At 48.8% G+C, this 23,377-nt stretch overlaps 1 protein-coding gene across 3 annotated transcripts in view; it reads right to left on the bottom strand.

Annotated features, from left to right (window-relative positions):
- Positions 1-13,426: 13,426 nt before the first annotated feature.
- Positions 13,427-23,377, bottom strand: part of LOC111152266 (bromodomain and PHD finger containing 3) — a 34,542-nt gene continuing 24,591 nt past the window's right edge. For all 3 annotated transcript variants that reach the window (XM_022510718.1, XM_022510717.1, XM_022510719.1), the window contains 3 exons: positions 21,326-21,423; positions 17,116-17,270; positions 13,427-15,792 (listed from right to left, as the gene is read on the bottom strand). In XM_022510718.1, coding sequence (XP_022366426.1) covers positions 15,609-15,792; positions 17,116-17,270; positions 21,326-21,423 — 437 coding nt within the window. In that variant the 3' untranslated portion in view covers positions 13,427-15,608. The remainder of the gene's footprint in view (positions 15,793-17,115; positions 17,271-21,325; positions 21,424-23,377) is intronic.

Below are 23,377 nucleotides of genomic sequence, written 5' to 3'. Positions count from 1 at the left end.
GCTGGACCCAAGCTCTTTCCAGCTATACCCTATGATATGCTTGGCTTGTTGGCTTTTTCTCCTTGTGGTGTGCCTCATGGTTACAAGAACGCTGCCACTGCCCTGCATAATGTATTCATATGTAAGGGGAGAAAAAAATCAAAAAGACTGTGGCAGGGGGCTCCCCTCTGGTGACTCCTTTATCACAGGGAAAGAAAGTTCTCCTAGAAGCCATTGGTAGCTTATGTCTCACAGCAAAACATGGATCATACGGCCACCCCAAGCTTTGAGTGAGGCTGACAGAGTATCTGTGTTTCCAGTCTCTGTGGTTGGACGTGCCAAACAAGGGGCTGGGAATGGGTATAGCCAACTAAAAGGGTTCTCCACAAATGCAAAATATGTGCTCAATAACTATTTATTGGTGGAAGTTCAGATTTTTATGATCTGGTTTTGTTTTTTTTTAGGATTACTTATGTATTTATTTAACAGAGAGAGAGAGAGCAGAACTAGCAGGAGAGAACAAGAGTGGAGGGGGAGGCACAGAAGAGAGGAAGAAGCAGGCTTGCCACTGAGCAGGGAGACAGACAAGGGGCTCCAACCCAGGACCCCAGGATCATGACCTGAGCTGAAGGCAGATGCTTAACCACTTGAGCCCCCCAGGCGCTCCTTGTGATCTGGTTCTTTATGTATTTCCAGTAACAGAGAAAGAAACTTCATCATTGTCATGTCATACTAACTTGAGTGCATCTTCTGTTCATGCTGGCCCCCTATGCCAAGCAAGTTAGATGAATTTTCTAAAACAGGCTTTGCCACCTTATGACAAAGTCATTATCAATCTCTGTTTTACATGTGAAGAAACTGAATCCCAAAGTAGTTAAGCAACCTGTCCAACCTGCTCATGTACCAGTTGGTAATGATGAAACAGGGCTTGAACTCCAGTGTCTTGAGCCCAGAGCCCATGTTCCTATCCTAGAACTTCAGGTCTAGAGGGGAATGGAGAGCTCACCAGAACCACACCCTTCATTTTCATGGTGTCAAACCCCAGAGAGGGGAGGTAACTGCTCAAGGTCACACAGCAAGTCCAGGTCCTGACTCCTAGGCCATGGTTCTTTCTATCCCACGGGATAGAAAGTGGGCTGCTCTAGTTAGAAATCTCACAGATTCGGGGCGCCTGGGTGGCTCAGTCGGTTAAGTGGCCCACGATTAATTTTGGCTCAGGTCATGATCTCGGGGTCCTGAGATTATCCTCACGCAGTGGGGAGCCTGCTGGAGATTTTCTCTCTCTGTCTGGCACTGCCTCACCACTCGTGCCCTCTCTCTCTCTCTCTCTAAAATAAATAAATCTTTTTTAAAAAGAACTCTTACAGATTTAGCGACCTTTAAAAAGACAAAATGCCAAACTCGGGATCCCATAGACAATTCAGTTTTCAAAACAAAGCATTTGACTTAAGGTTTGGCAAATTAGAACAAATTGTTTCCTTTTTTGGAATCAAAACTTGGTGATGAGTGGGCTCAAACCCCTTTCCCCAACTCAGGGGAAAACTCCCGTCTGTCCAATACTTTCCTGTTCTCAAGGGATAAGAAAGGAAAGACCGAATGGTCAGAGCTTCGGCTGGGACTGAGAATGCTTAACACTCCAAGCTCATGGCCCAGAAATGCCTTCCTTGTGGGGTTCCTGAATGTCCCGTGTAACAACACAGCCTTGGGAGCCTCTCAGTGGAATAAATGTGTCTGGTTCGAATTTCACTTCCATGACCGGCTCACTGTGGAAGTGTGTGGTGAGAATCAAGCAGGGCTGAGGTGCAGAAAGCCCCTGGCCCAAAAGAGCACGTGGGAGGGGGCAAGCCCCTCTCCCTGATCCTCTGCTGCTTCCCCTTTGGACTTAGGGCTGAAATGCAGCCGGGGCAGCCCGCTGAGCAAGCCAGGCCCGCCTTGCCCACACCACACCCTGTCTCAGAAGGGTCAAGTTCCTTTTGCAGACAGGACTCAAACCTGTTGGGGGATAAGCTTGCTTAAACTGACAAGTCACTTGGGTGTGACATTTCCAGCCCTGAAGAGAGAAGGTTATAGGCCCAAGGCTCTTGAAACAAGGTGGTTTGGATTTCGGCCCTGATCCTTCCTCATTCTGTGTGTCCTGGTGTAAGCTCCTTGTGCCTCAGTTTCCCTTTCTCTACAATGGGGGTGATGACAGTGCCTCCCTGGGGGGTTGTCTTGGGGGTGAGATGAGGTATAGACAAGAAAGGAGCTGTTAAGGGGCGCCTGAGTGGCTCATAGTCATTAGGCGACTGCCTTTGGCTCAGGTCATGATCCTGGAGTCCCAGGATCAAGTCCCGCATCAGGCTCCTCGTCGGTGGAGAGTATGCTTCTCCCTCTGACCCCTCCCCTTTCATGCGCTCTCTCACTCATTCTCTCCCCCTGTCAAATAAATACATAAAATTTAAAGAAAGGAGCTGTAGTAACTAACTGTGGAGTTGAGACTGGGACAAGAGGGGAGGCAGGCTTGAAGGGCACTGTGGAAAGGCGATGAGGTGAGTGACTGTGGGGCCCATGGGACCTGTGAGGCTTGAAGGAGTGAGCTGGGAATGAATGTGGGATCTTGATCTTGGGCTTGTCCAGGGCTTGACCTTGGGACTGAGTAGCCCAGGCATTGCAGGAGAGGAGATCAGGGAAACAGGAGGCCAGGACATCGGTGAATGGCGAAAGCACCACACATCGAGAATCAGAGCATCGTGGGCAGGACGAGTGGAGTGAGAACAGTGAGCAGGGAGCTCAGACCTTCAGGGAATCCGCAAAACTGACAGGGTGAGTGACAGAGCTTGTAAAGACATGTTTAACAGTGTAATTTAATGTTACATTCGGGGATGTCCTCTCCTGTTTTTATAAGAACTACAGGAAGGGAGAGAGCTGTTTCTGTCAGGAAAGACAGACCTGAGCATTAAAAGGGGGCAGGGCGGGGGGACGTACCTGGGAGAATTTCATTTCCTCAAGGATCCAAGCTGTCAGCCTAAGAGACGCCACTCTCCCCGTGCAATCGAAATCAGCCCAGAGCTGGTGGGAAGGTAGTTCATTTTTCATGCGTGAAGGGTCTTCTTGCTTCCCCTGAAATAAGGAGGGGGTGCCTGGGTGGCTCAGCCAGTTAAGCATCCGACTCTTGGTTCTCGCTCAGGCCATGATCTCAGGGTCAAAAATCCATGTGGGGCTCCAGGCTCAGCGTGGAGTCTGCTTGGGACTCTCCCTCCCTCTCCCTCTGCCCCTCCCCTCATGTGCATGCATGTTCTCTCTCTCTGTGTCTCTCTCAGTAATAATAATAATAATACAAGAAATAAAAAATAAGAAAAACATCAAGGAGATAGCCACCATTTCTGGAGAAGGTTGAAATAATATTATAATGATAATTTATGAGTGTCCCCTATCGAAAGCTATTGTTTGAGAGGCCTTGGTATAGAGGAGTTAAGAATATGGGCTCTGCCTGGGTTTAAATCTCAGCTCTGCTCCTTTCTACCCCTCATTTCACCTCACCTGGACAAGGGGGCCTAAGAACAGCACCTATTCTCCTGGCCTCTGAGAGGTAAATGAGCGAATGGGGGCAGAGGGAGACGCCTGGAGTGTGGGAGGACTAAAAAAACATTGGCTAGATATTCTGATCTTTGTCATCTCTGTTGGCAAATAAACGGGCAAATAAAAACTGACTTGAAAGGCCCCGTGCCATTCCTATTGTTGTGTGGAAAACCAGCCAGAGAGTAAAGCGGGCATGCCGTTCCTCCCTCCACTCCTTGCAGTGTAAGAGCTGCTGGGAGGCAGTGCGGCCCTGAGGGCAGTGAGTCTGCTGGGAATCAGGAGCCCTGGGTTTTAGATCCTTCTCAGCCTCTGAGGCCCAGGCCAAGTGTGCGCAAGCCTCCCCTTGCCCCGCTGCAACGGGGCCGGTGGTGGGGGGCGATCATCCCACTAGGCCCACAAAAGGTTGTTTTGACCAAATGAGGAAAGATTCCATGAGGCTAAATGGAACTCTCTGGAAGAGGGCCTGTGGCTCACTGTTGAGCACCCACCTCCCGTGTGCTGGGCACGGGGGTGCAGTATTCAGCCTGTGGCATTTCTCTTTCCCAGAGGGACCCAAAAGACAGGGGGTATACCCAGATGGCCAGAGTCTCCCAGAGAAAGTGCGAGGGAGGTCAGATTACCGGAGAAAGAAGTGGTTTTATTGTTAGTCTATGAGCAGATTTGGTGATAATAGAATGATGGTGCTGAGTGTGGTCAGCAGTTCCCCTTCTAGACCATTATCCAGCAGAGGTTCCTGCTCATGGAAAATGACCCAAGCTCGGGATGAATATGGGCTATAAAGCAGGATAAGGAAATATATTCTCTTGGTGAACTGACATGGAAAGACAGCTGAGAAATACTAAGTAAAGAAAGAAAAAAAAAAAACTAGGTGCAAAACAGTATGTAGGATGCTACCACTTTTTGGTCCAAAAAGAGCAGGGGAGAGTCTCTATGGAGTATATGTATTTATATAGGCGCAGAAGATGCTAAAACTAGTTGTTAGAAACTCTTCCCATTCGTTGTCTCTAGGAAGGGGATGAAGAGGAATATCACTGCACATCCGTTTGAACTCTTCGGTTTTGAGGCCGTGTAAATGTAGTATCTGGGGGGGCCGGTGGAAGGAAGGGGAGAGGGGGCGAGAAGCAGCATGTGGGCTCTAGAATCAGGTGGCTGGGCATGAGCCCCAGTCCCACCACTTCCCAGCTGTGCGACCTTGCGCATGTCACTCAATCTCTTTGAGGCTCAGTTTCTGCACGAAAGGCGCATGATAAGAAGCACGGTAATGGCTCCTGGTAAAACCCACTTAGACTCATGGGAGGCCGAGGCTGAGTTCAAAAGCACTCAGACGGAAAATGGTTGCTGTAGCTGTCTAACTAGCCAGATCAGCTTCCAAACTTCCTGAGGGGGGGATTCACAGTTCTTTTCCATTTCCATGCAGTGCCCCAGGCACCTGGCCCAAGGGAGTCCCTGTGCCTCCAGGGTATCAGGTCAACGCTGGGTGGGCGGTGGTGGGTAGCTGCGGGAGGGTCCTGAGTCAAGTGTAATGTACAATTCTTCCTCCCCAAGGAAAGCCCTGCAGACCAGCTGCTGGGTTCTCTGGTAACTGGGTTCAGCTCCACTGAGCCCCACATCCCTTCATGCGGGGGTGCAGGCCCCGACTGTGGAAAACAGCAATTCTCAAACATGAGCGTGAATCGGAATGTCTGGTGCACACCAGATTCCTGAGCCCACCCTAGGACCTAGCATGCCCACTGAAGCCTCCAAGATGGAGCTCCAGCCACATCCCTGGCACTCAGTCCCACACCCTTTACACTCCATGTCTCTCCCCAAATCATTCATCTGTCCTCAAAGCATATTCAAACCTTTCCTCCACCCTCCACATTCGTGATTTCGAGGATCCCTTCCTCCAGAGAGATTTTCGCACTTGCCTAAATGAAGCCTGTCTCGATGGAGGCCGCAAAAATACCTCCTCCTTCAGGAAGGCCCTCCGATTTGGGCTTCCTTCCCCTTCCTCCAGGCATCTCAGATCCAGAATTTGCATCTGTCAGAGCACCACCAGGACATCCTTGAATTAGAAGTATCCTCGATAATGAGGAAAGCTACCACTTCCAAGTGCATAAATATGGGGGTGCTCTGGGTGCTCGGTCCCATTCCGTCCCCAGCCCCAGAGACATGTTAAGTGAGGTTCAGGGTCATGGGGGGTTGCTCAGGGTGTCACAGCTGTTGGATGCTGGGCTGCGATCCATCCTAGCCTTTCTGGTTGTTTCTGTGTATATGCTGCCCGCTCCCTTGGAGACATCCTCTCTAAGGGTGGCAGGCAGTTTCTTTCCCTCTCCTACAGGGCGGGGCAAAGCCTGACCCCCCGGGGAAGGTTAGGTCTGAGCCGGGGATGGTCCTAAGAAGGAGATGCTGGGGGGCAGGGCCCATCCCTGAGGAATCTCTGTGCAGGTGGGGGCAGCAGTGTAGGGCCAACAGGATGGGTCTGGGTTGGGGCAGAGGGAAGGGATGGAGATGAATGTCCCCACCTTCTAAGGAAGAAGACAGTGTGATGGCACAAGACAGGACAGATACATCTCCTACCTGGGGGAGCTCGGGGAATTAAGGGAATGTGCTGGAAATAGCCAGGTGCACTGCCAGAGGGGAGCAAAAATGGGCTTCCATTTCCATCTCAACATTTCAGAAAGTTCCTGAATATAGACTCTTCCACATCGGGACACCCTTTACCACCGAGACACAAAGCTATTCATTGAAGAATTGTCTGGGAAACACTGGAACTGACTCCATGTCTTCTACCAACAAGGAGCTGGTAAAATCAGTCAGATTCGCATGCGATAAAACACTCTCCAGCCCAGGTAAGGAGGAGGAAGTCCTCATTGTTCTGATATGCCACAATCACCAAGATATATTTTAAGTAGCAAATGCCATGTGCATCATCAGGGAAATCAAATTTTAAAGCATGATGAGTTATGATTTCACACGTATCCGCCTGGAAATGTTAAAAAACTGTTAATTCCGAGTATTGGCAAGGAAGTGGGGCAAAGGGAAACCTCGAGCACGCTGGAAAGTGTGTGACTTGTCACAAGCACTCCGGAAGACAGTTTGGTGTCAGCTACTGAAGTTGACGCCGTGAACTCCGTGGGAGTCTGCAAATCCCTGAGGGCGACCTGAACCCACGTTCCCACCAACCCCCACGCCCCCAAACATACACACCAGGAAAGAAACGATAAAGAGCATTCACACCAGGACTGTTCCTAGAAGCCAAAGTGGGAAGCAACCCAAATGTCCTTAAATAGTGCCATGAAAAATTAATGGTGTCTTCTTAATACAACGGAATTCTTAATACAATGGAATACAACGAGTGACAACGAACCAAGCACAGGCAGGCACATCGACATAACCAAATCTCGGATCGTACTCACCGGCGGGACAAAAGCAAGTTGCATAAGGACCACATGCGTGATACACTTCCTTCTCTTCGAAATCCCAAAAGAAGAGACAGTGCGCCATATTTATTGTGCGCTGATTTAAACATATGGCAGGACTATAGAGGGAAAAAGGGGGGGCATGATAAGTGTAACATTCGGGATAGTATTGGGGGGGAAAGTGGGGGGTGGGAAGGGAGGGCCACAGAGATTTAAAAAGCTCTGCTTCTTTGTCTCGGACAGGTGGCAGACACCAGATGTCTTACTGTATTGTGGAGTTTTTTTAAATTTATATGTTATTGTATAACTGCTATTTTTGTAGATGCTCAATATTTAATAAAATTGATTTTCAGAGAAGGCCTAGACTAGTGCGAAGGTATGTTACCACATGTGCAAAGGGACACACCCAAGCATGTGCACGCGGGAGACTGGGCACAAGGAGGGAAATTGTCTTGAGTTTTTAAAATGTTGAATCCTATAAACCAACTTAAAAATAATAAAGTTCTAAGACAGAGAAATGGGGGTGGTAGGGATGGGTGGGGAAACGGGGAAGAAAAGGGAGGTGTGAGGGAAGGAGGAGGAGGGATTGGGCGGGAGGAGGAGGTCTGGCTGGACTTGGAGAGCCAAAACCTTCTGGGTGTGCCCAGGTTCGCACGGGGAGCCAGAAACCCCACTGGACAGCCCTGGGGAGTCTGTGTCCTCGTCCCACAGTTCAGGCCTAGAACCAGGTCACTCTCTCACCCCTAAGGACACAGCCAGCTTCAAACAGTTGCCCACATCAGTTCTGGCTCTGCAATCTTTTGATTCCCGTGGTCTCTTTCCCCGACCCTGCCTTCTTCTCTCAGACCTTCGTCCTACCGGTGATTTGAACAACTTCACTTCAATCTTCTGAGCCTTCATCCTCGATGACTCTAAACTGTGCTTGTGTGTCACCAAGGGCAGTCAATGGCAAACAGGCTCTCTTCATCCCTTTTTTACTTCTCCCCTCCAGGACCTCATTGAAACCTCCTGGCACATCCTTAGTTCACGCTAACTCAATAGCAACCAGGGTCATGAACATGTTCCCAAGGACCCTAGCCAGAGAAGTAAAGGCACAAAACAGTGGCATCAGCCAGTAGGCAAGGAAGGATTTGGACATAGTGTGCAGGGGGCCTTCTGCCCTGCTTGAGGACTGGAGTGCTGGCAGGTTGAGTCTGGATGAGAATCGTGACCCTGAAGCTGGCCTCAGTCGTCTCCAGCTCAACCACCAGGGTTAAGGAGAAGAGACCCAGGGAGCATTGTGTTACTCTGTACCAAGAGGTACCTTATTGTGCAAAGAGCCAGAGCACGCATCTGGGTGGCATCGAGAAATGGGTTCCCCAATGCAAAAGCACCTTAGCCAGAAGGGGAGAAGCCTTACTGTATAGTGGGGCTTAGTGGAAGCCAGTCAGCAAGGCTGCCCGGAGCAAGGCCCCGCCTGGGCTGACAGTGCTAAGTGTTGGTGAGGATGTGGAGCGACCCGGCTCCCATTCATTGATGTGGGAGCACAAAGCGTACAACCAGTGGGAAACTGGAAGAAACTCATAACGCTAAACACATAAATGTTATGCTCAAGCTAAATGCTTAAAGCCAGACTCCAAGTCCTAGCACTCCTGGGGATATTCTGAAGAGAAACGGGCTCCGTGTCTACAAAATGGCACAAATGAGAATGTTCACAGCAGTGTTATTCACGCATGAGAGCCCCGCAGCAGAAACAACCCGATGCCCACCAGCAGGAGAATGGACAAACACCCCGCAGTGTATTTGTACGATAGAATACTACACTCAAAGCAAACTAGAGCTACATGCAAAACAGCGATGGGGTTCAGAGACATAACATTGAATGAAAGAAGCCAGACTCAAAGGAGTGCATATTGTAGGAGTCCATTATATGAAGTTCAAAAACAGGCAACACTAATCTATGGCTGTAGACGTCTGACAGTAGTTACCCTTGGAGAAGGAGGATATGGACTGGGGAGGAGTACAAGGAGCTTTCTAGGGCACACTTTCTAGGGTGGAGACATATGTACAAATTCACGGAGATTAAACTTGAGGTTTGTGTACCTTAATTACTATATGTAAAGTTGTATATAAAACAACAATAAAGGGACGCCTGGGTGGCTCAGTCGGTTAAGCGTCCAACTCTTGGTGTCAGCTCAGGTCATGATCTCAGGGTTGTGAGTTTGAGCCCTGCATGGGACTCTGTGCTCAGCAGGGAGTCTGCTTGACATTCTCTCTCTCTCCACTCCCTCTTCTCCTCCCCCCATTCATGCATGTGTTCTCTCTCTCTCTCTCCCCTTCTCAAATAGAAAAATAAATCTTAAAAAAATAAAATAAAATTCAAGGTCTAAAGTTCCATTGCTTCTGCCACTTGCCCTTCCAACCTGGCTGCTGGCCTTGCCCTCTGAACAATGTTTTGTGTATCTTTGGAGTGACCTTCCACTCCAGGTGCTGGTGGTTGTACTGGAGCAGAGTGGGAACTTCTCAAGCTAGAGAAGAAATGGTGTAGCCACTGGGGAGTGTCCTTCTTCCGCAGATGTTTGAACACAGGGCAGAATTTGGTCTAGGACTTATTTCCATGGAAATATACACCCAATAGCAAAGTTCCTGGGACAGAGAGGTAGAATTCCCATTCAATTTCAACTGCTGGAGACTACCAATATGTTAGCAAAACAAAAAGGAAGAAAACAAAAACAAAAACAAGCAACAGTTGGCTTGGGTCGGTTCAGAACACACAGCAAACGAAGAAAAGCCGAAGTCGGGCAGGAGAAGTGTTTGGCCTTGAGTTCCGGTCATGCCAAGAATTTCTGCTCTGATGTCAGAACCCACAGCCTCTCGGGGCAGCCGATTTACCCAGCTACCCAGTGCAAGAAACTGGAGTACGTGCTCTGTCTAGGAAAAAACAGGAGACTATGAGGAATGACACGAAAATGGTGGAAATGGCTATTTCTGGGTATATAATATTCTTACTTTATATATAAAATTATTTTTATAACTTTATATATAATTTTAATATATATTTTATTTATATATATTTTATATATAATTATATAATCTTAAAATTATATAATTTTATAATATAATCTTGTTTTCTCCTTTGTGCTTTAAAAAACAAATCCTGAATGAGATAGCAAGGAGCAAATTTTATAATCTTCCAGTACCAGCTCGTAAAATCCCGTGGGGGCCCTTCTGGACTGTGAAGCTAGGGGAGAGGGGACTGTCCCCCGAGGGCCCATCAGGAGCCATCAGGGCCGAATTTCCAATACTTCTTCTTCATCCCCCAAAGAAGTCTGTACAAAGCTGAAAGGAAGAGGAAGGAGCTCACACATCGCTTCAGGAGCAAGGGCAGTTAGACGGAAACCAGATCCTTCCAACCAGCCTTACTGGGGCCAAGCAAAGGACACAAGGTTCTTTGACACAACCCTTCTGAGATTTGGGGACAATTAGCTTTTGCTACTCCATGTAGTCTGAGTCCTGGCCCTCTCAAGAGTATTCAACTTGTAGGAAGTACATATATATATATTTCTTTTCTTTCCACCCCTAGTACCGTCTGCTACCCTTGAAGGGAAAGGGTGAGCAGAAGGCCAACCCCAAGTGCCAAGGTTGAGTCAGAGACCCCTCCCGCTCAAAGTTTACAGCCTCGCCAGGTTGGGGGAGTCCATCTGGAAGGCAAATTCATACTCAAGGGTTAATGACAATTCATACATTAATGGAAGTGGCCAAGTTGACAGAGTCTGGCAAATGTCTTTAATTATATTTTTAAACTTGTGAGGAAAATGAAATGTATTTCTAGTCAGTACCCCCACATGCTCCAATATCAAGATATTCTAGGCTTTGGTCCATGAATTTTAATCACGGGATTGATAAAACTCGCTAAGGACGCTTCTGCTCACCTTGAGGGCTCTGAATGCATGGGCATGTGGAGAGTAGACAGTGCTGGGTTCTGGGGTCTTTCTGGTCAGCACGGCCTTTTCCTGCTCTGTGATGCTGAGCCCATGTGACCCGCCTCTTTCTGTGAAGGGAGTGGGTGGGCCTCGTTGCTCCCTAGGACTGGATTTCCTTCAGTGTGAGACCCTCCCCAGTGACCAGACCCCCCGCCCCAAAGGCTGTCTCCACCCCCAACCCCGGGCTCCAGATATGAGGGGCTTTCTTCAGGTCTGTCCTTTCTCCCTGTCCTTGGCCACTGTCATAAACTGCCCTGGTGGGCTCTGGTGTCCCCACGTTTCTGTCAAGAGCTCCTACCTTCCTCTTGAACTCGGGGCCCAGGCCCATCTGCTTGCTGAGGGTGTTTCTCAGATGTCCTGTGGGCGACACAAACTCATCAAAACTAAGCTCTCCTTCCTCCCCTTCAAACCCACAGCTGATGCCACCAGCCAGGTGAAAACCCTGTCTGCACTCTTGCTTTTTGACTCTGACATCTAATTGGCTGCCAAGTTCCAGTCGTGTCCCCTACCCATTCAAATTCTCCAAGGCTGCACTAATGCCTCTCCCTGGCTTCAGGGTCCTCTCTGAAGTCAGCCTCAGGGAGGCTCAGAGAAGCTGAGTACCATGCCTGAGGTCACACAGCCCGTGAGCGACAGGGCTCTGAACGCCATCACACCCTTTTGTGATCTCAGTGGCCACCAGGCAAACGGAGAGACGGCCACCAGTCACTGGAGAAGAGCACCCGCCAAAGTTCCCTGAGCCCTGCCTTTGCCTGTGTTGCTTCCTCTCTTTACAAGGCCTTTTCTCCTCATCCTCACCTGCTAAAACCCTGCCCCTCTGGTCATTCTCCCTTTCTGTTCAAAATGGTTTTATAGGGGCTCCTGGGTGGCTCAGTGGGTTAAGCCTCTGCCTTCAGCTCAGGTCATGATCCCAGGGTCCTGCTCAGCAGGGAGCCTGCTTCCTCCACTTTCTCTGCCTGCTTCTCTGCCTACTTGTGATCTCTGTCTGTCAAATAAATAAAATAAAATAAAATAAAATCTTCAAAACGGTTTTATAGGGTGAGCGTCCCATCTTGCCCTAAGTATTGCCTTTGTAATTCAAAATATAAATTTATATAGAGGGATTTTTAAGCCCATTTAAAGGGTTGACTGAACTGCTGCATTCTTCTGAAAGCTTTTTTTAAATTTTTTATTTCTTTTCAGCATAACAGTATTCATTGTTTTTGCACCACACCCAGTGCTGCATGCAATCCGTGCCCTCTCCAATACCCACCACCTGGTTCCCCCAACCTCCCACGCCCCCCCCCGCCCCTTCAAAACCCTCAGATTGTTTTTCAGAGTCCATAGTCTCTCATGGTTCACCTCCCCTTCCAATTTCCCTCAACTCCCTTCTTTTGTTATTCAACCAAACGTGGTGTCTTTTCTTGAACGCCTCCCCTCTGTGGGAGCCTCACACCAGCTTTCTTGTTCAGAGCTGTCCGCAACATGTCTCAGGAATCAGGCTGTGAGCCACCTATGGACCTGCATCCTGTGGGCCGTGGCTGTGCATCTCTGCACCCCCAATGCATAATTCCAAAATTATCAGCACATGGCAGATACCATGCATTATCACATTAAGCACTTTTACACTCTAGTGACTTCAGTGAGAATTTTGAAGGCCGTGTGGAGGAGGCGATCCAGAGACCTCTGTCCTCCAGTCACCCTGCTGTGACACGTAATGCTCAGCCAAGCACAGGACCCAGGCAGGAGCAGAGATGGGACAGGGGAGGGGATGGGGAAATGCTGTCCCGGGCCCAGCAACGGAGCAGTTTGTCCCTGGGAACTCACCCTCTGCTCTTCAAGATGTCCCTTTCCAGAAATGCTGGAGCTATATATGGCCAGTGAGAGAGGGGGGGCTGGTACAGAAAAGGCCAGCATAGCCCTGAGATGCTGTGGAGCCCACCAGGAAACCCTTGGCCAGATCCTTGTCGTGGGATTCTGCTGCCATTAGTTGGCTGGCTGGCCTTGGACAAGGCTTTTAATCTTGCTGATCTGTTTGGTCATCTGCAAAATGAAGACCAGGTTGGCGCTAGGATCCCTTCTGGCGAGCCAGGAGGAGCCAGGCCCACATTAGGCCTGTGTGTCCCAACTATCTATAGAATGGGGACAGCAACAATGACAGAGGAGACGTGAGCATCCTCTAGTCTCAGATTTGGCAAGCTTGGTAAACAGGTGCTAGAGACACGGGGCTACATCTCCTGCTGCATGAGGAACAGATGCTCCCAAAGGAACAGGGCTACGGGAAAGCTGAGCCATGGGCCGATAGGCTGGACCTTCCACAGGACTGAGAGGCTGGTGCTGTTTGGGAGGGAAACAATGTTGGAGCCCACCTTCACACCCCTCCCGGGGGTCCAAGAGACAGACAGACAGAGTCCTTTCCAGCTGGAAGCCTGAAACAGCTAGACAGCCCCATTCTTAATGGCTCCCGCCTTCTGAGGAGGGGGTGGGCTACAGAAATTAGGAAGCGAGGGGCGGGCCCCCACGGACGACACCAAACACAGCACAGCAATTACTGCCCATTAGAACATTTATTTCTCAGAGAGAAAATAAGTTTCAGACAGTCATATTATAGTAGGTAAAATTAACTTTTGTATTCTTTACAAGCATAGATTTTTCTCTGTTTATTACCTCTCTTATACCATCTGTTATAAACAATTCTAGAAAGCAAATAAAGTCACTTTCTACAATAAATAGAGCATCGTGTGCTTCACAGCAGACGCGACTGAGACACGTAGGCCCCGAGCCACAGCAGGATCTGAGCCGCTTCCCATTCTAAAAGAGCAGTTTTAAAAATAAGACTCAGAGAGAGACTGAAAGAGTCAAGGAGCTTGGGGGAAAAAAGAGACTAAGAAAGAGAAGGTGTTCGGGGGAAGAAAGAGACACAGAGAGAGAAAGAGAGAGAAAGCCCCGAGATCTTACAACACAGGTTGAGACAAAGGTCACAGAATCCACAGCTGACCGACTACCTGGGGAGAGGGGGACGCATTGGCTCCTTTAAACAAACCTGGGCATTTAAACTGTGTGCATTTAAAACAGCCACACAACGGAGGACTCCAGTAATGGAAACTATAGGCCTCAATAATTTAGAACAGTATTTTACAATTATATACACCATGTCCTTCCCTAACCATATGCTGTATTGTATTTTTATTATTGTACAAAATCCAAAACCCCATCCTTTATGTTATAGAGAGTTTTGTTGGTTCCCTTTTAAACTCTGGCTCGTGTCCCAAATGTATAAGAAGTTGTGGTGGTTGGTTGGTTGTATTTTTAAAAAGTCGGGTGTGTAAAAATGGCAGTGATCTCCCCAGTGACTTTATTTTGTCCAAAACTCCCCTATGAAAAATTTAAAACAATTAAAAAGAACATCAGATTAAAAATCAACATGGCGATCAGTGGCCTGCGACCTGGCGGCTTTGGTGCTTAAGAGGTGAAAAGAATCATCCAGAGAATAGACATCGAAGCCTCTGAAAGTTGTGTTGGTTTGTCAGTCAGCATTCCCCGTTTCACAGTTGTTGTTTTTTTTTCCTTCCTTTTGAGAAGGTGAAGGTGGGGAGGGGAGTTGAAAGGAGGAAAGGGAAGAGGACAGAGAGTGAGAAACAAAAGCATGGTGTCCCCTGGAGTGTGGGAGCGGGAGCAGCAGAGGCTGGGCAGGGCAGAGCGCAGGCAGGGGGCGGCTGGACTGCGGGCCCCACCATCCATGGTGGCAGACAGTGAGGCCCACAGAGACAGGACAGGAGGGGTTAGACCCAGCTGAAGAGCACGGATGCACCCCACAGCCCTCGCCATCCAAGTGGACAGATGGACACTCGGCCAACCAGCCTGGTCTGAGAGGAGCCCACCAAGCCTCAGCCCGCCACTCGGCACACAAGGAGAGGGGGAGGGGCCTTGCCTCGGTCAAGGGGGCAAGCCTTCAGAGCCTGGCCCCAACTGTGTGTCTGCAGCAAATACAGGTGGGGGGAAGTGCTGGTGGAGGGGTCACCCAAGTGGTAGGCTGCCCTCTGTCCTGGGCCCTGAGGAGCCAGGCGGAGGCACTCACCTAGCATAGCAGCTGGCCTCAAAGGGAATGAGACATAAAAAGAAGAAGAAGAAGAAGAAAAAGACCAGTTTGGTGATGGTTTCTGTCCATTTGGCACAAAAGAAAGGAAAGGAACATGGGAAAAAGAGAGACGGCACTGTGCAGAAGATGGGACAGGGAAGAGGTATGAGAATGGGTGATGAGGGGAGAGAGGGTAAGCTCCGTGAGCTTCCCTGCGGGACCCTCGTGTATCCACAGCACCTCTGGGGTCAATGTCAGAGCCTCACTTGCCCTGAGGCATAGTTAGCTGGGAGTGGGGAGGAAGGGGCCAGGCACACCTTTGAGAAAGAGCCTAGGACCTCTTGCATTCTGGGCTCAGGTCCATCTCCTTGGCTGGGCCTAAGCCTCACAGCTATTTCTACTTCTAACTGGTTCTTCAGTGGACTAGCCCCTGAGCAAGCTCAGGTGGGAGTTTTTGGCACACAGCAGGCCCACCAGGGGAACCACGCAGTTGGTCAAAACTGGGGCCTTGCCCGTGGGGAGGACACAACCCAGTCCCTGGCCTGCCATGGAGGGGGGAAGCTGCCGGCCATACGACTGGCTGGGGCAGAAGAGGCCTCTGTTCCTCATGGGACAGAGGCAGGACAGGCAGACGCAGGCCAGGCCCTGCCCTTACAGGTAGCTGGAGGTGACGAAGGAGTGGGGCCCCCGGACCCGGCTCAAGTGGATCATTGCACGGTCGTAAGCCACCTGCACTGACTTTCGGATGCTGGTCTTGCGGCCTTCCAGCATCTTGAGCTTGTCCACAGTGTCTTCCACACCCAGGGGCAGCACTTTGTCCCTTGGAAGCCATTGCCTAAAACACAAGCACAGCAAGAGGCCTGTGGTGTGGTGGGTCACATGAGGGGGCACCTCTGGGCCATTTGCCTAGGACAAGTAAAGCCAGGGGAGGTGACAGAACAGGAGGAGACAGACTGCGACACTCCAGGCAGGTCGTCTCCAAAGGACTTGTTTTGCAGCCAGGCCCTTCCCTGAGCCCCACTCACTCTGCTTAGAGCTGTCAGGACCCGGGAGCCAAGAGAGGCCCATATGAGGGTTAGCCCTCACCCTGCCTTGGGACATCAGGGAACTATGGCTAGGAACTGGGGCTGATACCAAGAATCAATGATTCCTTGGTGGTGACCACACCTGGTGTGTGTGTGTGTGTGTGTGTGTGTGTGTGTGTGTGTGTTTAAAGATCCCCAGGTGAATCTAACATATGGTTAAAAGCTAGCCTTTGGAACCAGATCATAGTTTGTATCCCAGTTCTGGCTATGGGGGTCTTAACTTTCTGAGCCCCAGTTTCCTCAGCTGCAAAATGGATTGGAGGAGTTTGATGGAAGATTTAATGAGAATTAAATGAGATTATGTATGTAAATCAATTTGCATAAGGACACGGAGTAAACAATTAGTGGTAGCTATTATTATCTGGACTGGCTAGTCCTACCTTCTCATTCTATAGGAGCAGAAGTGAAAAAAGTTTCCTGCTGGTAAGAGAGATCTTGAAGGGCAAGTAAGCCCTTTGCCATGGACCCTGCACTGCTCAGAACCACTCTACCTCCACATCCCCTGACCCGAGGACTAAGACACACATGCCCACATCCATGGGGAGGCTCTCAGCTGAATCTTCTCCAGGAATCACCCTCCACCAAGGGAGCTACCTGGCCAAGGTGACCCCCCCCCCCGACCCCACCCAGGGGCAGCCAGCATTCAGTGACTAGTTGACAGGAGCATACAAAGGCACAGATGCACAGACCCAAATCCTGACATCACTAACAAGCCTCCCAGCTCCCGAGCTCCCCTGAGGAACAGTGGAGGCCTCTGTAGCAAGTGTGACCCTGTTCCACAGGTCCCTCTGCCCAGCCCTGCATCCCTCATCCCCACAGCTCTCCCCAGTAAGCCTCCTGATAGAAATCTCCACCTCAGGGGGTTTCCCAGGGAATCTGACCTGAGACAGTTACTATTAACGTGCCAGGGGCAGCCAGCTGCTGGTAATGCTTCACCTTACCTGGGTGGAGGCAGGGTTATGGAGTCCAGAGCCCTCCGTGGACCTCCCCAGCATGGCAGTGTGTGCACAGCCTCCCAGTCGGGCCGGCAGCCCACACACTCGTGCAACCTCCTGGTGGGAGCACCCACTCACCAGGTGCGCTTGTTGTCAAAGAAGAGGACAAGGAAGAGCTTCTCTCCAGCCTCGGCCTGTTTCTGCTCTCCCAGCTTCAGCACATCCAGAGGGGGGACAGGGATGGGGACACCATTGTGCAGGAGGCCCTCCCGGGGCATCTTGGGATCGATGATCTGGAGGCAGGAAAAAAGATGGCCCTCAGCTGTGGGTGGAGGGGGTGAGCAGAGCATGCTGCACCAGGACTCCCTCCTGAACCCGCCCCCCACCAAGCTATGTAGGGCCTTAGCCAGGCCCACAACCAAGTGATGAAGGGGGCTGACCTCTTCTGTGACCCCCCCAGAACCCCAAAATGGAAGTCTCGGCTCTCCTTTCCCAGTTCATTGGTCTAATCCTCTAGCCCTGCTCAGTCAATTCTTCCAATGAGTGAGTTTGCTCCATGAACCTTTGGGGCCCAGAGCTGAAACAGAAGCAATGTGAATCCAGGGGTGAGGGGAGGAGGTGGGGGAGGGGACACTGGTGTGTGTGTGTCAGAATTGAGGGGGTATCTGTGATGTCCAGGCCAGACTGGCAAATTCATTCTTCCCAATGTCCCTTAGGGGAAGGGAGTAGAAGCCATTTTTGCCCTTGTCAATTTCCCTTTAAAACCTTTGCAATTCGGGGCGCCTGGGTGGCTCAGTGGGTTAAGCCGCTGCCTTCGGCTCAGGTCATGATCTCAGGGTCCTGGGATCGAGTCCCGCATCGGGCTCTCTGCTTGGCGGGGAGCCTGCTTCCCTCTCTCTCTCTCTCTCTCTGCCTGCCTCTCCATCTACTTGTGATCTCTCTCTGTCAAATAAATAAATAAAATCTTTTAAAAAAAAAAAAAACCTTTGCAATTCATAACAAAGGCTCCAGGGCCTTCCTAGACACCACCGCTAGGAAGGAGCTTCTGCAACAGCATCAGGGCCCATCCCTTTGGTTCTACCTACCAGAGGCCCTGGCTCCCCACTATTTTTCTGACTATATTCTGCCTGCTGTGTGGACTAGGTACATTTGTGGGCAACAGAAAAATGCTGTAAGACTGAACTTGGAGGGTTGCTGGAGAGGGGGGAATGATGTGGCTAGAAAGAAGGGCCACCGGAGGAATTAATGCTTGGGGCTGCAAGCTCCACAGGACAGGGGCTCTGCAAAATGCCTGGTGACATTGACAAGCGTGACCTCTAGCTCTAGGAAGCACTGACAGTGACCAAAGCTCCTACTTATTCACACATCACCATCTTATTTCATCTTCTTACTGATGCGGAGAAGTCTGCTGACAGCTAGCTATCAGCTGACCAAGGAAAGCACCAGGCACAGGAGGACATGGCTGGCTGTGGCCACAGTGGCTTGAGCCTCTGCTGCCTGCTGCCCTACACAGACCTCATTTCCAAAGCAGTGGGCTGATCATCTCTGTGTGCTGAGGCCAGAGGGGCTTGGAAATGTACTGAGGAAGCAGCTTTCTCCACAGATGGAACAATCTTAATATCTATACCCTGTCCCAGTGGGCCTGTTCTCATAATAAACTGCTCTGGCTATTTACCTTTGGGTGTCTGCCAGCTTCCCTACTTCCCTCTCAAGATAAGCAGCTGAAAGCAGGTGTTTTGGTTAAGAGTGTGCTCTAAGGAAGAACCACCCCTACCCTGCCCCCAGCTGTGTAGTTTGGTCAAAACTCTATCTCCCAGCCTGTCTGTCCCCCCTGGGACCGAAGCTAAGGGTCCTAATGAGAACCACCATACAAGCCCGCCTGAACTTCCTCAATTGAACAAGATAGTGGGGCCACTCTTCACTAAAGCCATGCTGGTTCCTGCCTTGGAAAGGGAGGGAGGAGAGCGGGCAGATGGTGAAAAATGCCACCCCCTGCCCCTGCCCCGGGCAGAAGCAAGGTGGGTAAGTTGCCCCTCAAGGAGAGCTCTTCTCCCTTTTTAAAGAAGATACGGGCAAATATGTCCCAAAATAACAAATGATGGACCATTCGCTCAAATGTTATGCAGATGTAAAACAACGTGGCTTGTGATACACTTTAACACATTATCTAATAAACGTCTACATACACTATTATTAGAGCCTTACTACATAAACAGAGACAAGACATGATGCAAAACGCTTACAGCTGACATGCTAGAATGGTGGGGTTCCTGCTACTTTTCCAAAACTTCTATAGTACAGGCACATTATTTTATAGAAAAAGACTTTTTTTAAAACAAAAGCCAAAAAAAAACATTCGAAAACGGTATATTCATTATGGACACAAGTACACATTTAAGAATGCACAGGAGAACTGGGAGAGCGTAAACCAAAATAAAAACACAGGCTGTGTTCAGGAGGTGGGTTTTCTCAGGTGGTGGCTGAATTTATTTAATCATGAAAGAAAATGTTATGATAAAGAAGATAACTAAAAAGGGAAAAAAAGAGACCAGTTTTAGACTTCTGTTGTTGTTGTTTGTTTTTGCACTGTGAGACTTAAAAAAACCAGTATCAAACCTGTACAGCTTTAAGCACTTCCTCGGCAACTACTCTGCGGTCTCAGTGACAACAGGGCACAGACCCCAGGCCCAACCTCCTCAGCAGTTGGATCACTGCGTGGATCCCCCCACCTGCCATTATAGGGGGAGTGAGGTAGGCAAAAGGCATTCCAGTATGGCCCCAGCAAGTTGTACAACCTCTTAGAGCTGTAGCTTCCTCCAGCCCAAAAGGGTCAGAGTTTCCGCCTTCGTGACCTTAAGAAGCTGCTATTAGACCCGAAAGAACCGTGAGAAGCCCGGAACCCTATATACATGCAAGCAGTTGTCAGGGTAGTTCACAACCCTGATTACAGATCATCTGGGAAGGTTTTAAAAAAATATTTATAGCTAGAGGCATCTGGTGGCTCAGTCAGTTAGGCACCTAACTCTTGATGTTAGCTCAGGTCATCATCTTGGGGTCGTGAGATCAAGCCCCACATGAGGCTCCACACTGAGTATGGAGCCTAAGATTCTCTCTCTCCCTCTCCCCCAACCCATCTCGTGCTGCTCTCTAATAAAATTAAATTAAATTAAAATTAAGAAAATATTCATTGCTTAGTTTGGCCTTATTCTCACTGGGTCGTTCTGAGATAGGGCCTCAGTATCCATATTGTTTAAAAAATTCCTCCATGATGCTGGCATGCCCCAAAGGTTTAGAATCACTATCTTCCAGCGCCAGATGGACATTACCTCCACAGTACAGAGGGAGCTCTAAGAAATAATCAAGGTGATAAAAACGGAATTTTTAGCTACTGCTACTATGGAAAAAATGAAAAATTTTAGCAACTACGGGTGGGAGTAGACACTGAAACTAACTTTCTAAAGGGCAGCTTGGCAATTTGTATCAGAATTTTGCAGAGACCTTGCCCCAAGAAGGCACCTCTAAGAATTCACTGTACAGAAATCATCATGATGTGCACAAAGTAAAATTATAGTCATGTTTACTGCCAGCTATTTGTCATAGTGAAAAACTCAAAACAACCTAAATGACCAACTACAGAATGGTTAAATAAGGTGCATGCATACAACTGAGGATAATGCAGTCATTAAAGTGATGTTGATAAAGAATGTTTAATGGCACAAGACATGCGTGTTCATGGTACACTGTTAAGTGAAAGGGAGGTTAAACAGAGTATGATCTCATATTTATGCATTTTTTTAAAAAGCTGAGTGGCTATACACCAGGATGTAATCTCCGAATAGATGAGACTATGGGTGATTTTGAACGTAGTGGCTCAGAACACAGGCTTTGCCATCACACATGTTGAGCCTTGGGCTCAAATTCCAACCCTGCTATTTAATAGCTAGATGACCACAGGCAACAGACAGACCCTCAATTTCCTTCCCCACAACATGAGAAAAACCATACTTTCCTCAGTATTTCAAGAATTTGCATGACAAATGTTTAATAAATTCTCTACAACAAGCATACATTACTTTTATGCATAAGCAAATAAATAAATGCTTTTAAATCCTTATGAGCCCAAGTCTCTGTCTTCATACTTTTACCCTATTTTGAGTGCTCCAAGCTGGGGGCCTTGATGGGTTGACCCACCCAGGCTGGGGTAAAACCTCCCTCTCTTCTGTGGCTAAAGGCACCCTGACCCCCACCGTACTCTGCTGGCTTGATCCAATCAGATAAGCCCCCAAGGCAAGACAGGGGCCAGAACAGCCCAGGGGAGGGAGGAGAGTGGTGTCTGGGGCAGACTCACCAAGGCAGGGTAGGAGGGATAGCCTCGGCACTTGGCCCACACCAGCTCCAGGGGCTCCAGGTCTCCGCGGTCTTCAAAGGGCATCAGGAGGCTTCTGCCTGGGGGTGGGGGAGGGGAGGAGACAGCACCCAAAGGGGACTTGGAATGGTGCCCAGGAGGCCTGCCTGTGGCCTCCATTTGACTGGGGCAACCCAGGAATGAGTCAGTCACATCCCCTCCACCCTTCCTCTTCCCTGGCCTTTCCTTAGTTCTTACGACTAGACCAGAGGTCGGCTAACTTGTTTTGTAAAGGGCCAAATGATAAATATTTTAGGTTTTACAGTCCACATGGTCTCTGTTGCAACTACTCAACTCTATTGTTGCAGCATGAAAACAGCCATAGATATTCTGTAAAGGAATGAATATGGCTGTGTCCCCATAAAATTTTATTTTTAGGCACTGAAATTTGAATTTCATGCAATTTTCATGTGTTATAAAATATCATTCTTCTTTTGATTTTCTTTTCAATCATTTAAAAATGTAAAAACCATTTTAGCCTGCAGGCCCTACAAAAAAACAGGCAATATGTTAGTCTGCTGACCTCTGGACTAGAACCCTAGGATGGTATTCCTTGGAAAAATATGACTGCTTCATCACCAGGACCCCAGGAAGAAAAATGACAATGCAACTTGACAAAACCACAACCTGCTCTCTGGGCCTCCCTGCGTGGTGAGCCTCCCAATAGAGGCTTCATGGAAAAAGATGCCTGGGACAGACATCCCAGGAAAACCACTTGCTAATAATTGAGTTCTTTCCTGACAGGGCCACGCCTGGCCACCCAGGTCACCTGGATACACAGGACTCAGCAGAGCCTAGTAGGTCTGCAGGTCCCTCATGGACATGCTTTTCTCAGAACCTTAGATGGTGTCCCGCTCAGGGCAGGCACCACATCTCTCCAGCTTACTCTGTTCTACACCCGATGCACCAGCACACTTGGATGGACTTCACAAATGCTCCTGAACAGAAAGAGGAACCTGTCTTCCCCTCCCCACAGCTAGAAACTGAGAACTCAAGGTGACCAAGCACAATCAAGGAAAAGGCCCCAGACTTCTCCAGAATGGAAATTATATTCCTAAAGAATATTACCACCCTCATTTACAATTAAAAAAAAAGGTACTACTAATAATATTATTAATATTGTTAACAATATTAATTATTAATATTGAATATTAATATTAATCAACAATATTATTAATATTGTTTCTTTTTTAAAGATTTATTTATTTGAGAGCGAGAGAAAGAGAGGACATGAGCCAGGGAGGGGGTGTGCAGAGAGAAAGGGGAAGCACTCTCCCTGCCGAGCAGAGAGCTGGACACAGAGCTTGATCCCAGGACCCCAGGATCATAACCTGGGCTGAAGGCAACCGCTTAACAGACTGAACCACTCAGGCACCCCAAGGTATTGCTTTTTATGCACTGGGTCAAAAGCAGTAACAACAAAAGGATAAAATCTAATACTAAAGAAGAAGGCTGTGGGGAAACTGGTGCAATCACACACTGTTGAAGAAACTGCAGACCAGTCTAAACCTTAAGAATATAATTTGGCAGGGGGCATGTAGGTGGCTCAGTCGATTAAGCATCCGACACGTGATTCTTGCTCTGGTCATGATCTCAGGGTCCAGACTGAGCCCTGTGTCAGGCTCCATGCCGAGCAGGGAGTCTGTTTGAGATTCTCTCCCTCCACCCCTCCCCCTGCTTGCATGTACGCACTTTCTCTCTCCCTCTCCCTCTAAAAATAAATAAATCTTAAAAAATATATATAATTTGGCGGTATGTCTCAAGAGCCATTAAAAAAAAGTATGAATCATCTGCTTCAGTACATTCCTTCCGTGGGAATGTATTCAAAGAAAAATAACTTTAAAAATGAATAAAAGGATTTTGAACAAAAATACACATTTACTACATTATGTATAATGTTGAAAGTTGGAAATAACCAAAAGTCTAACAATAAAAGAGTTAAGTAAACTATAATGCACTGATTGGAAGATACGTTGTTCCACTAATATGAGATAA

This window comes from Enhydra lutris, unplaced genomic scaffold (assembly GCF_002288905.1).
Source record: "Enhydra lutris kenyoni isolate GAN:26980312 unplaced genomic scaffold, ASM228890v2 scaffoldscaffold28, whole genome shotgun sequence".
NCBI classification, from domain to species: Eukaryota; Metazoa; Chordata; class Mammalia; order Carnivora; family Mustelidae; genus Enhydra; species Enhydra lutris.
This window is presented reverse-complemented; position numbering and strand designations above follow the sequence as displayed.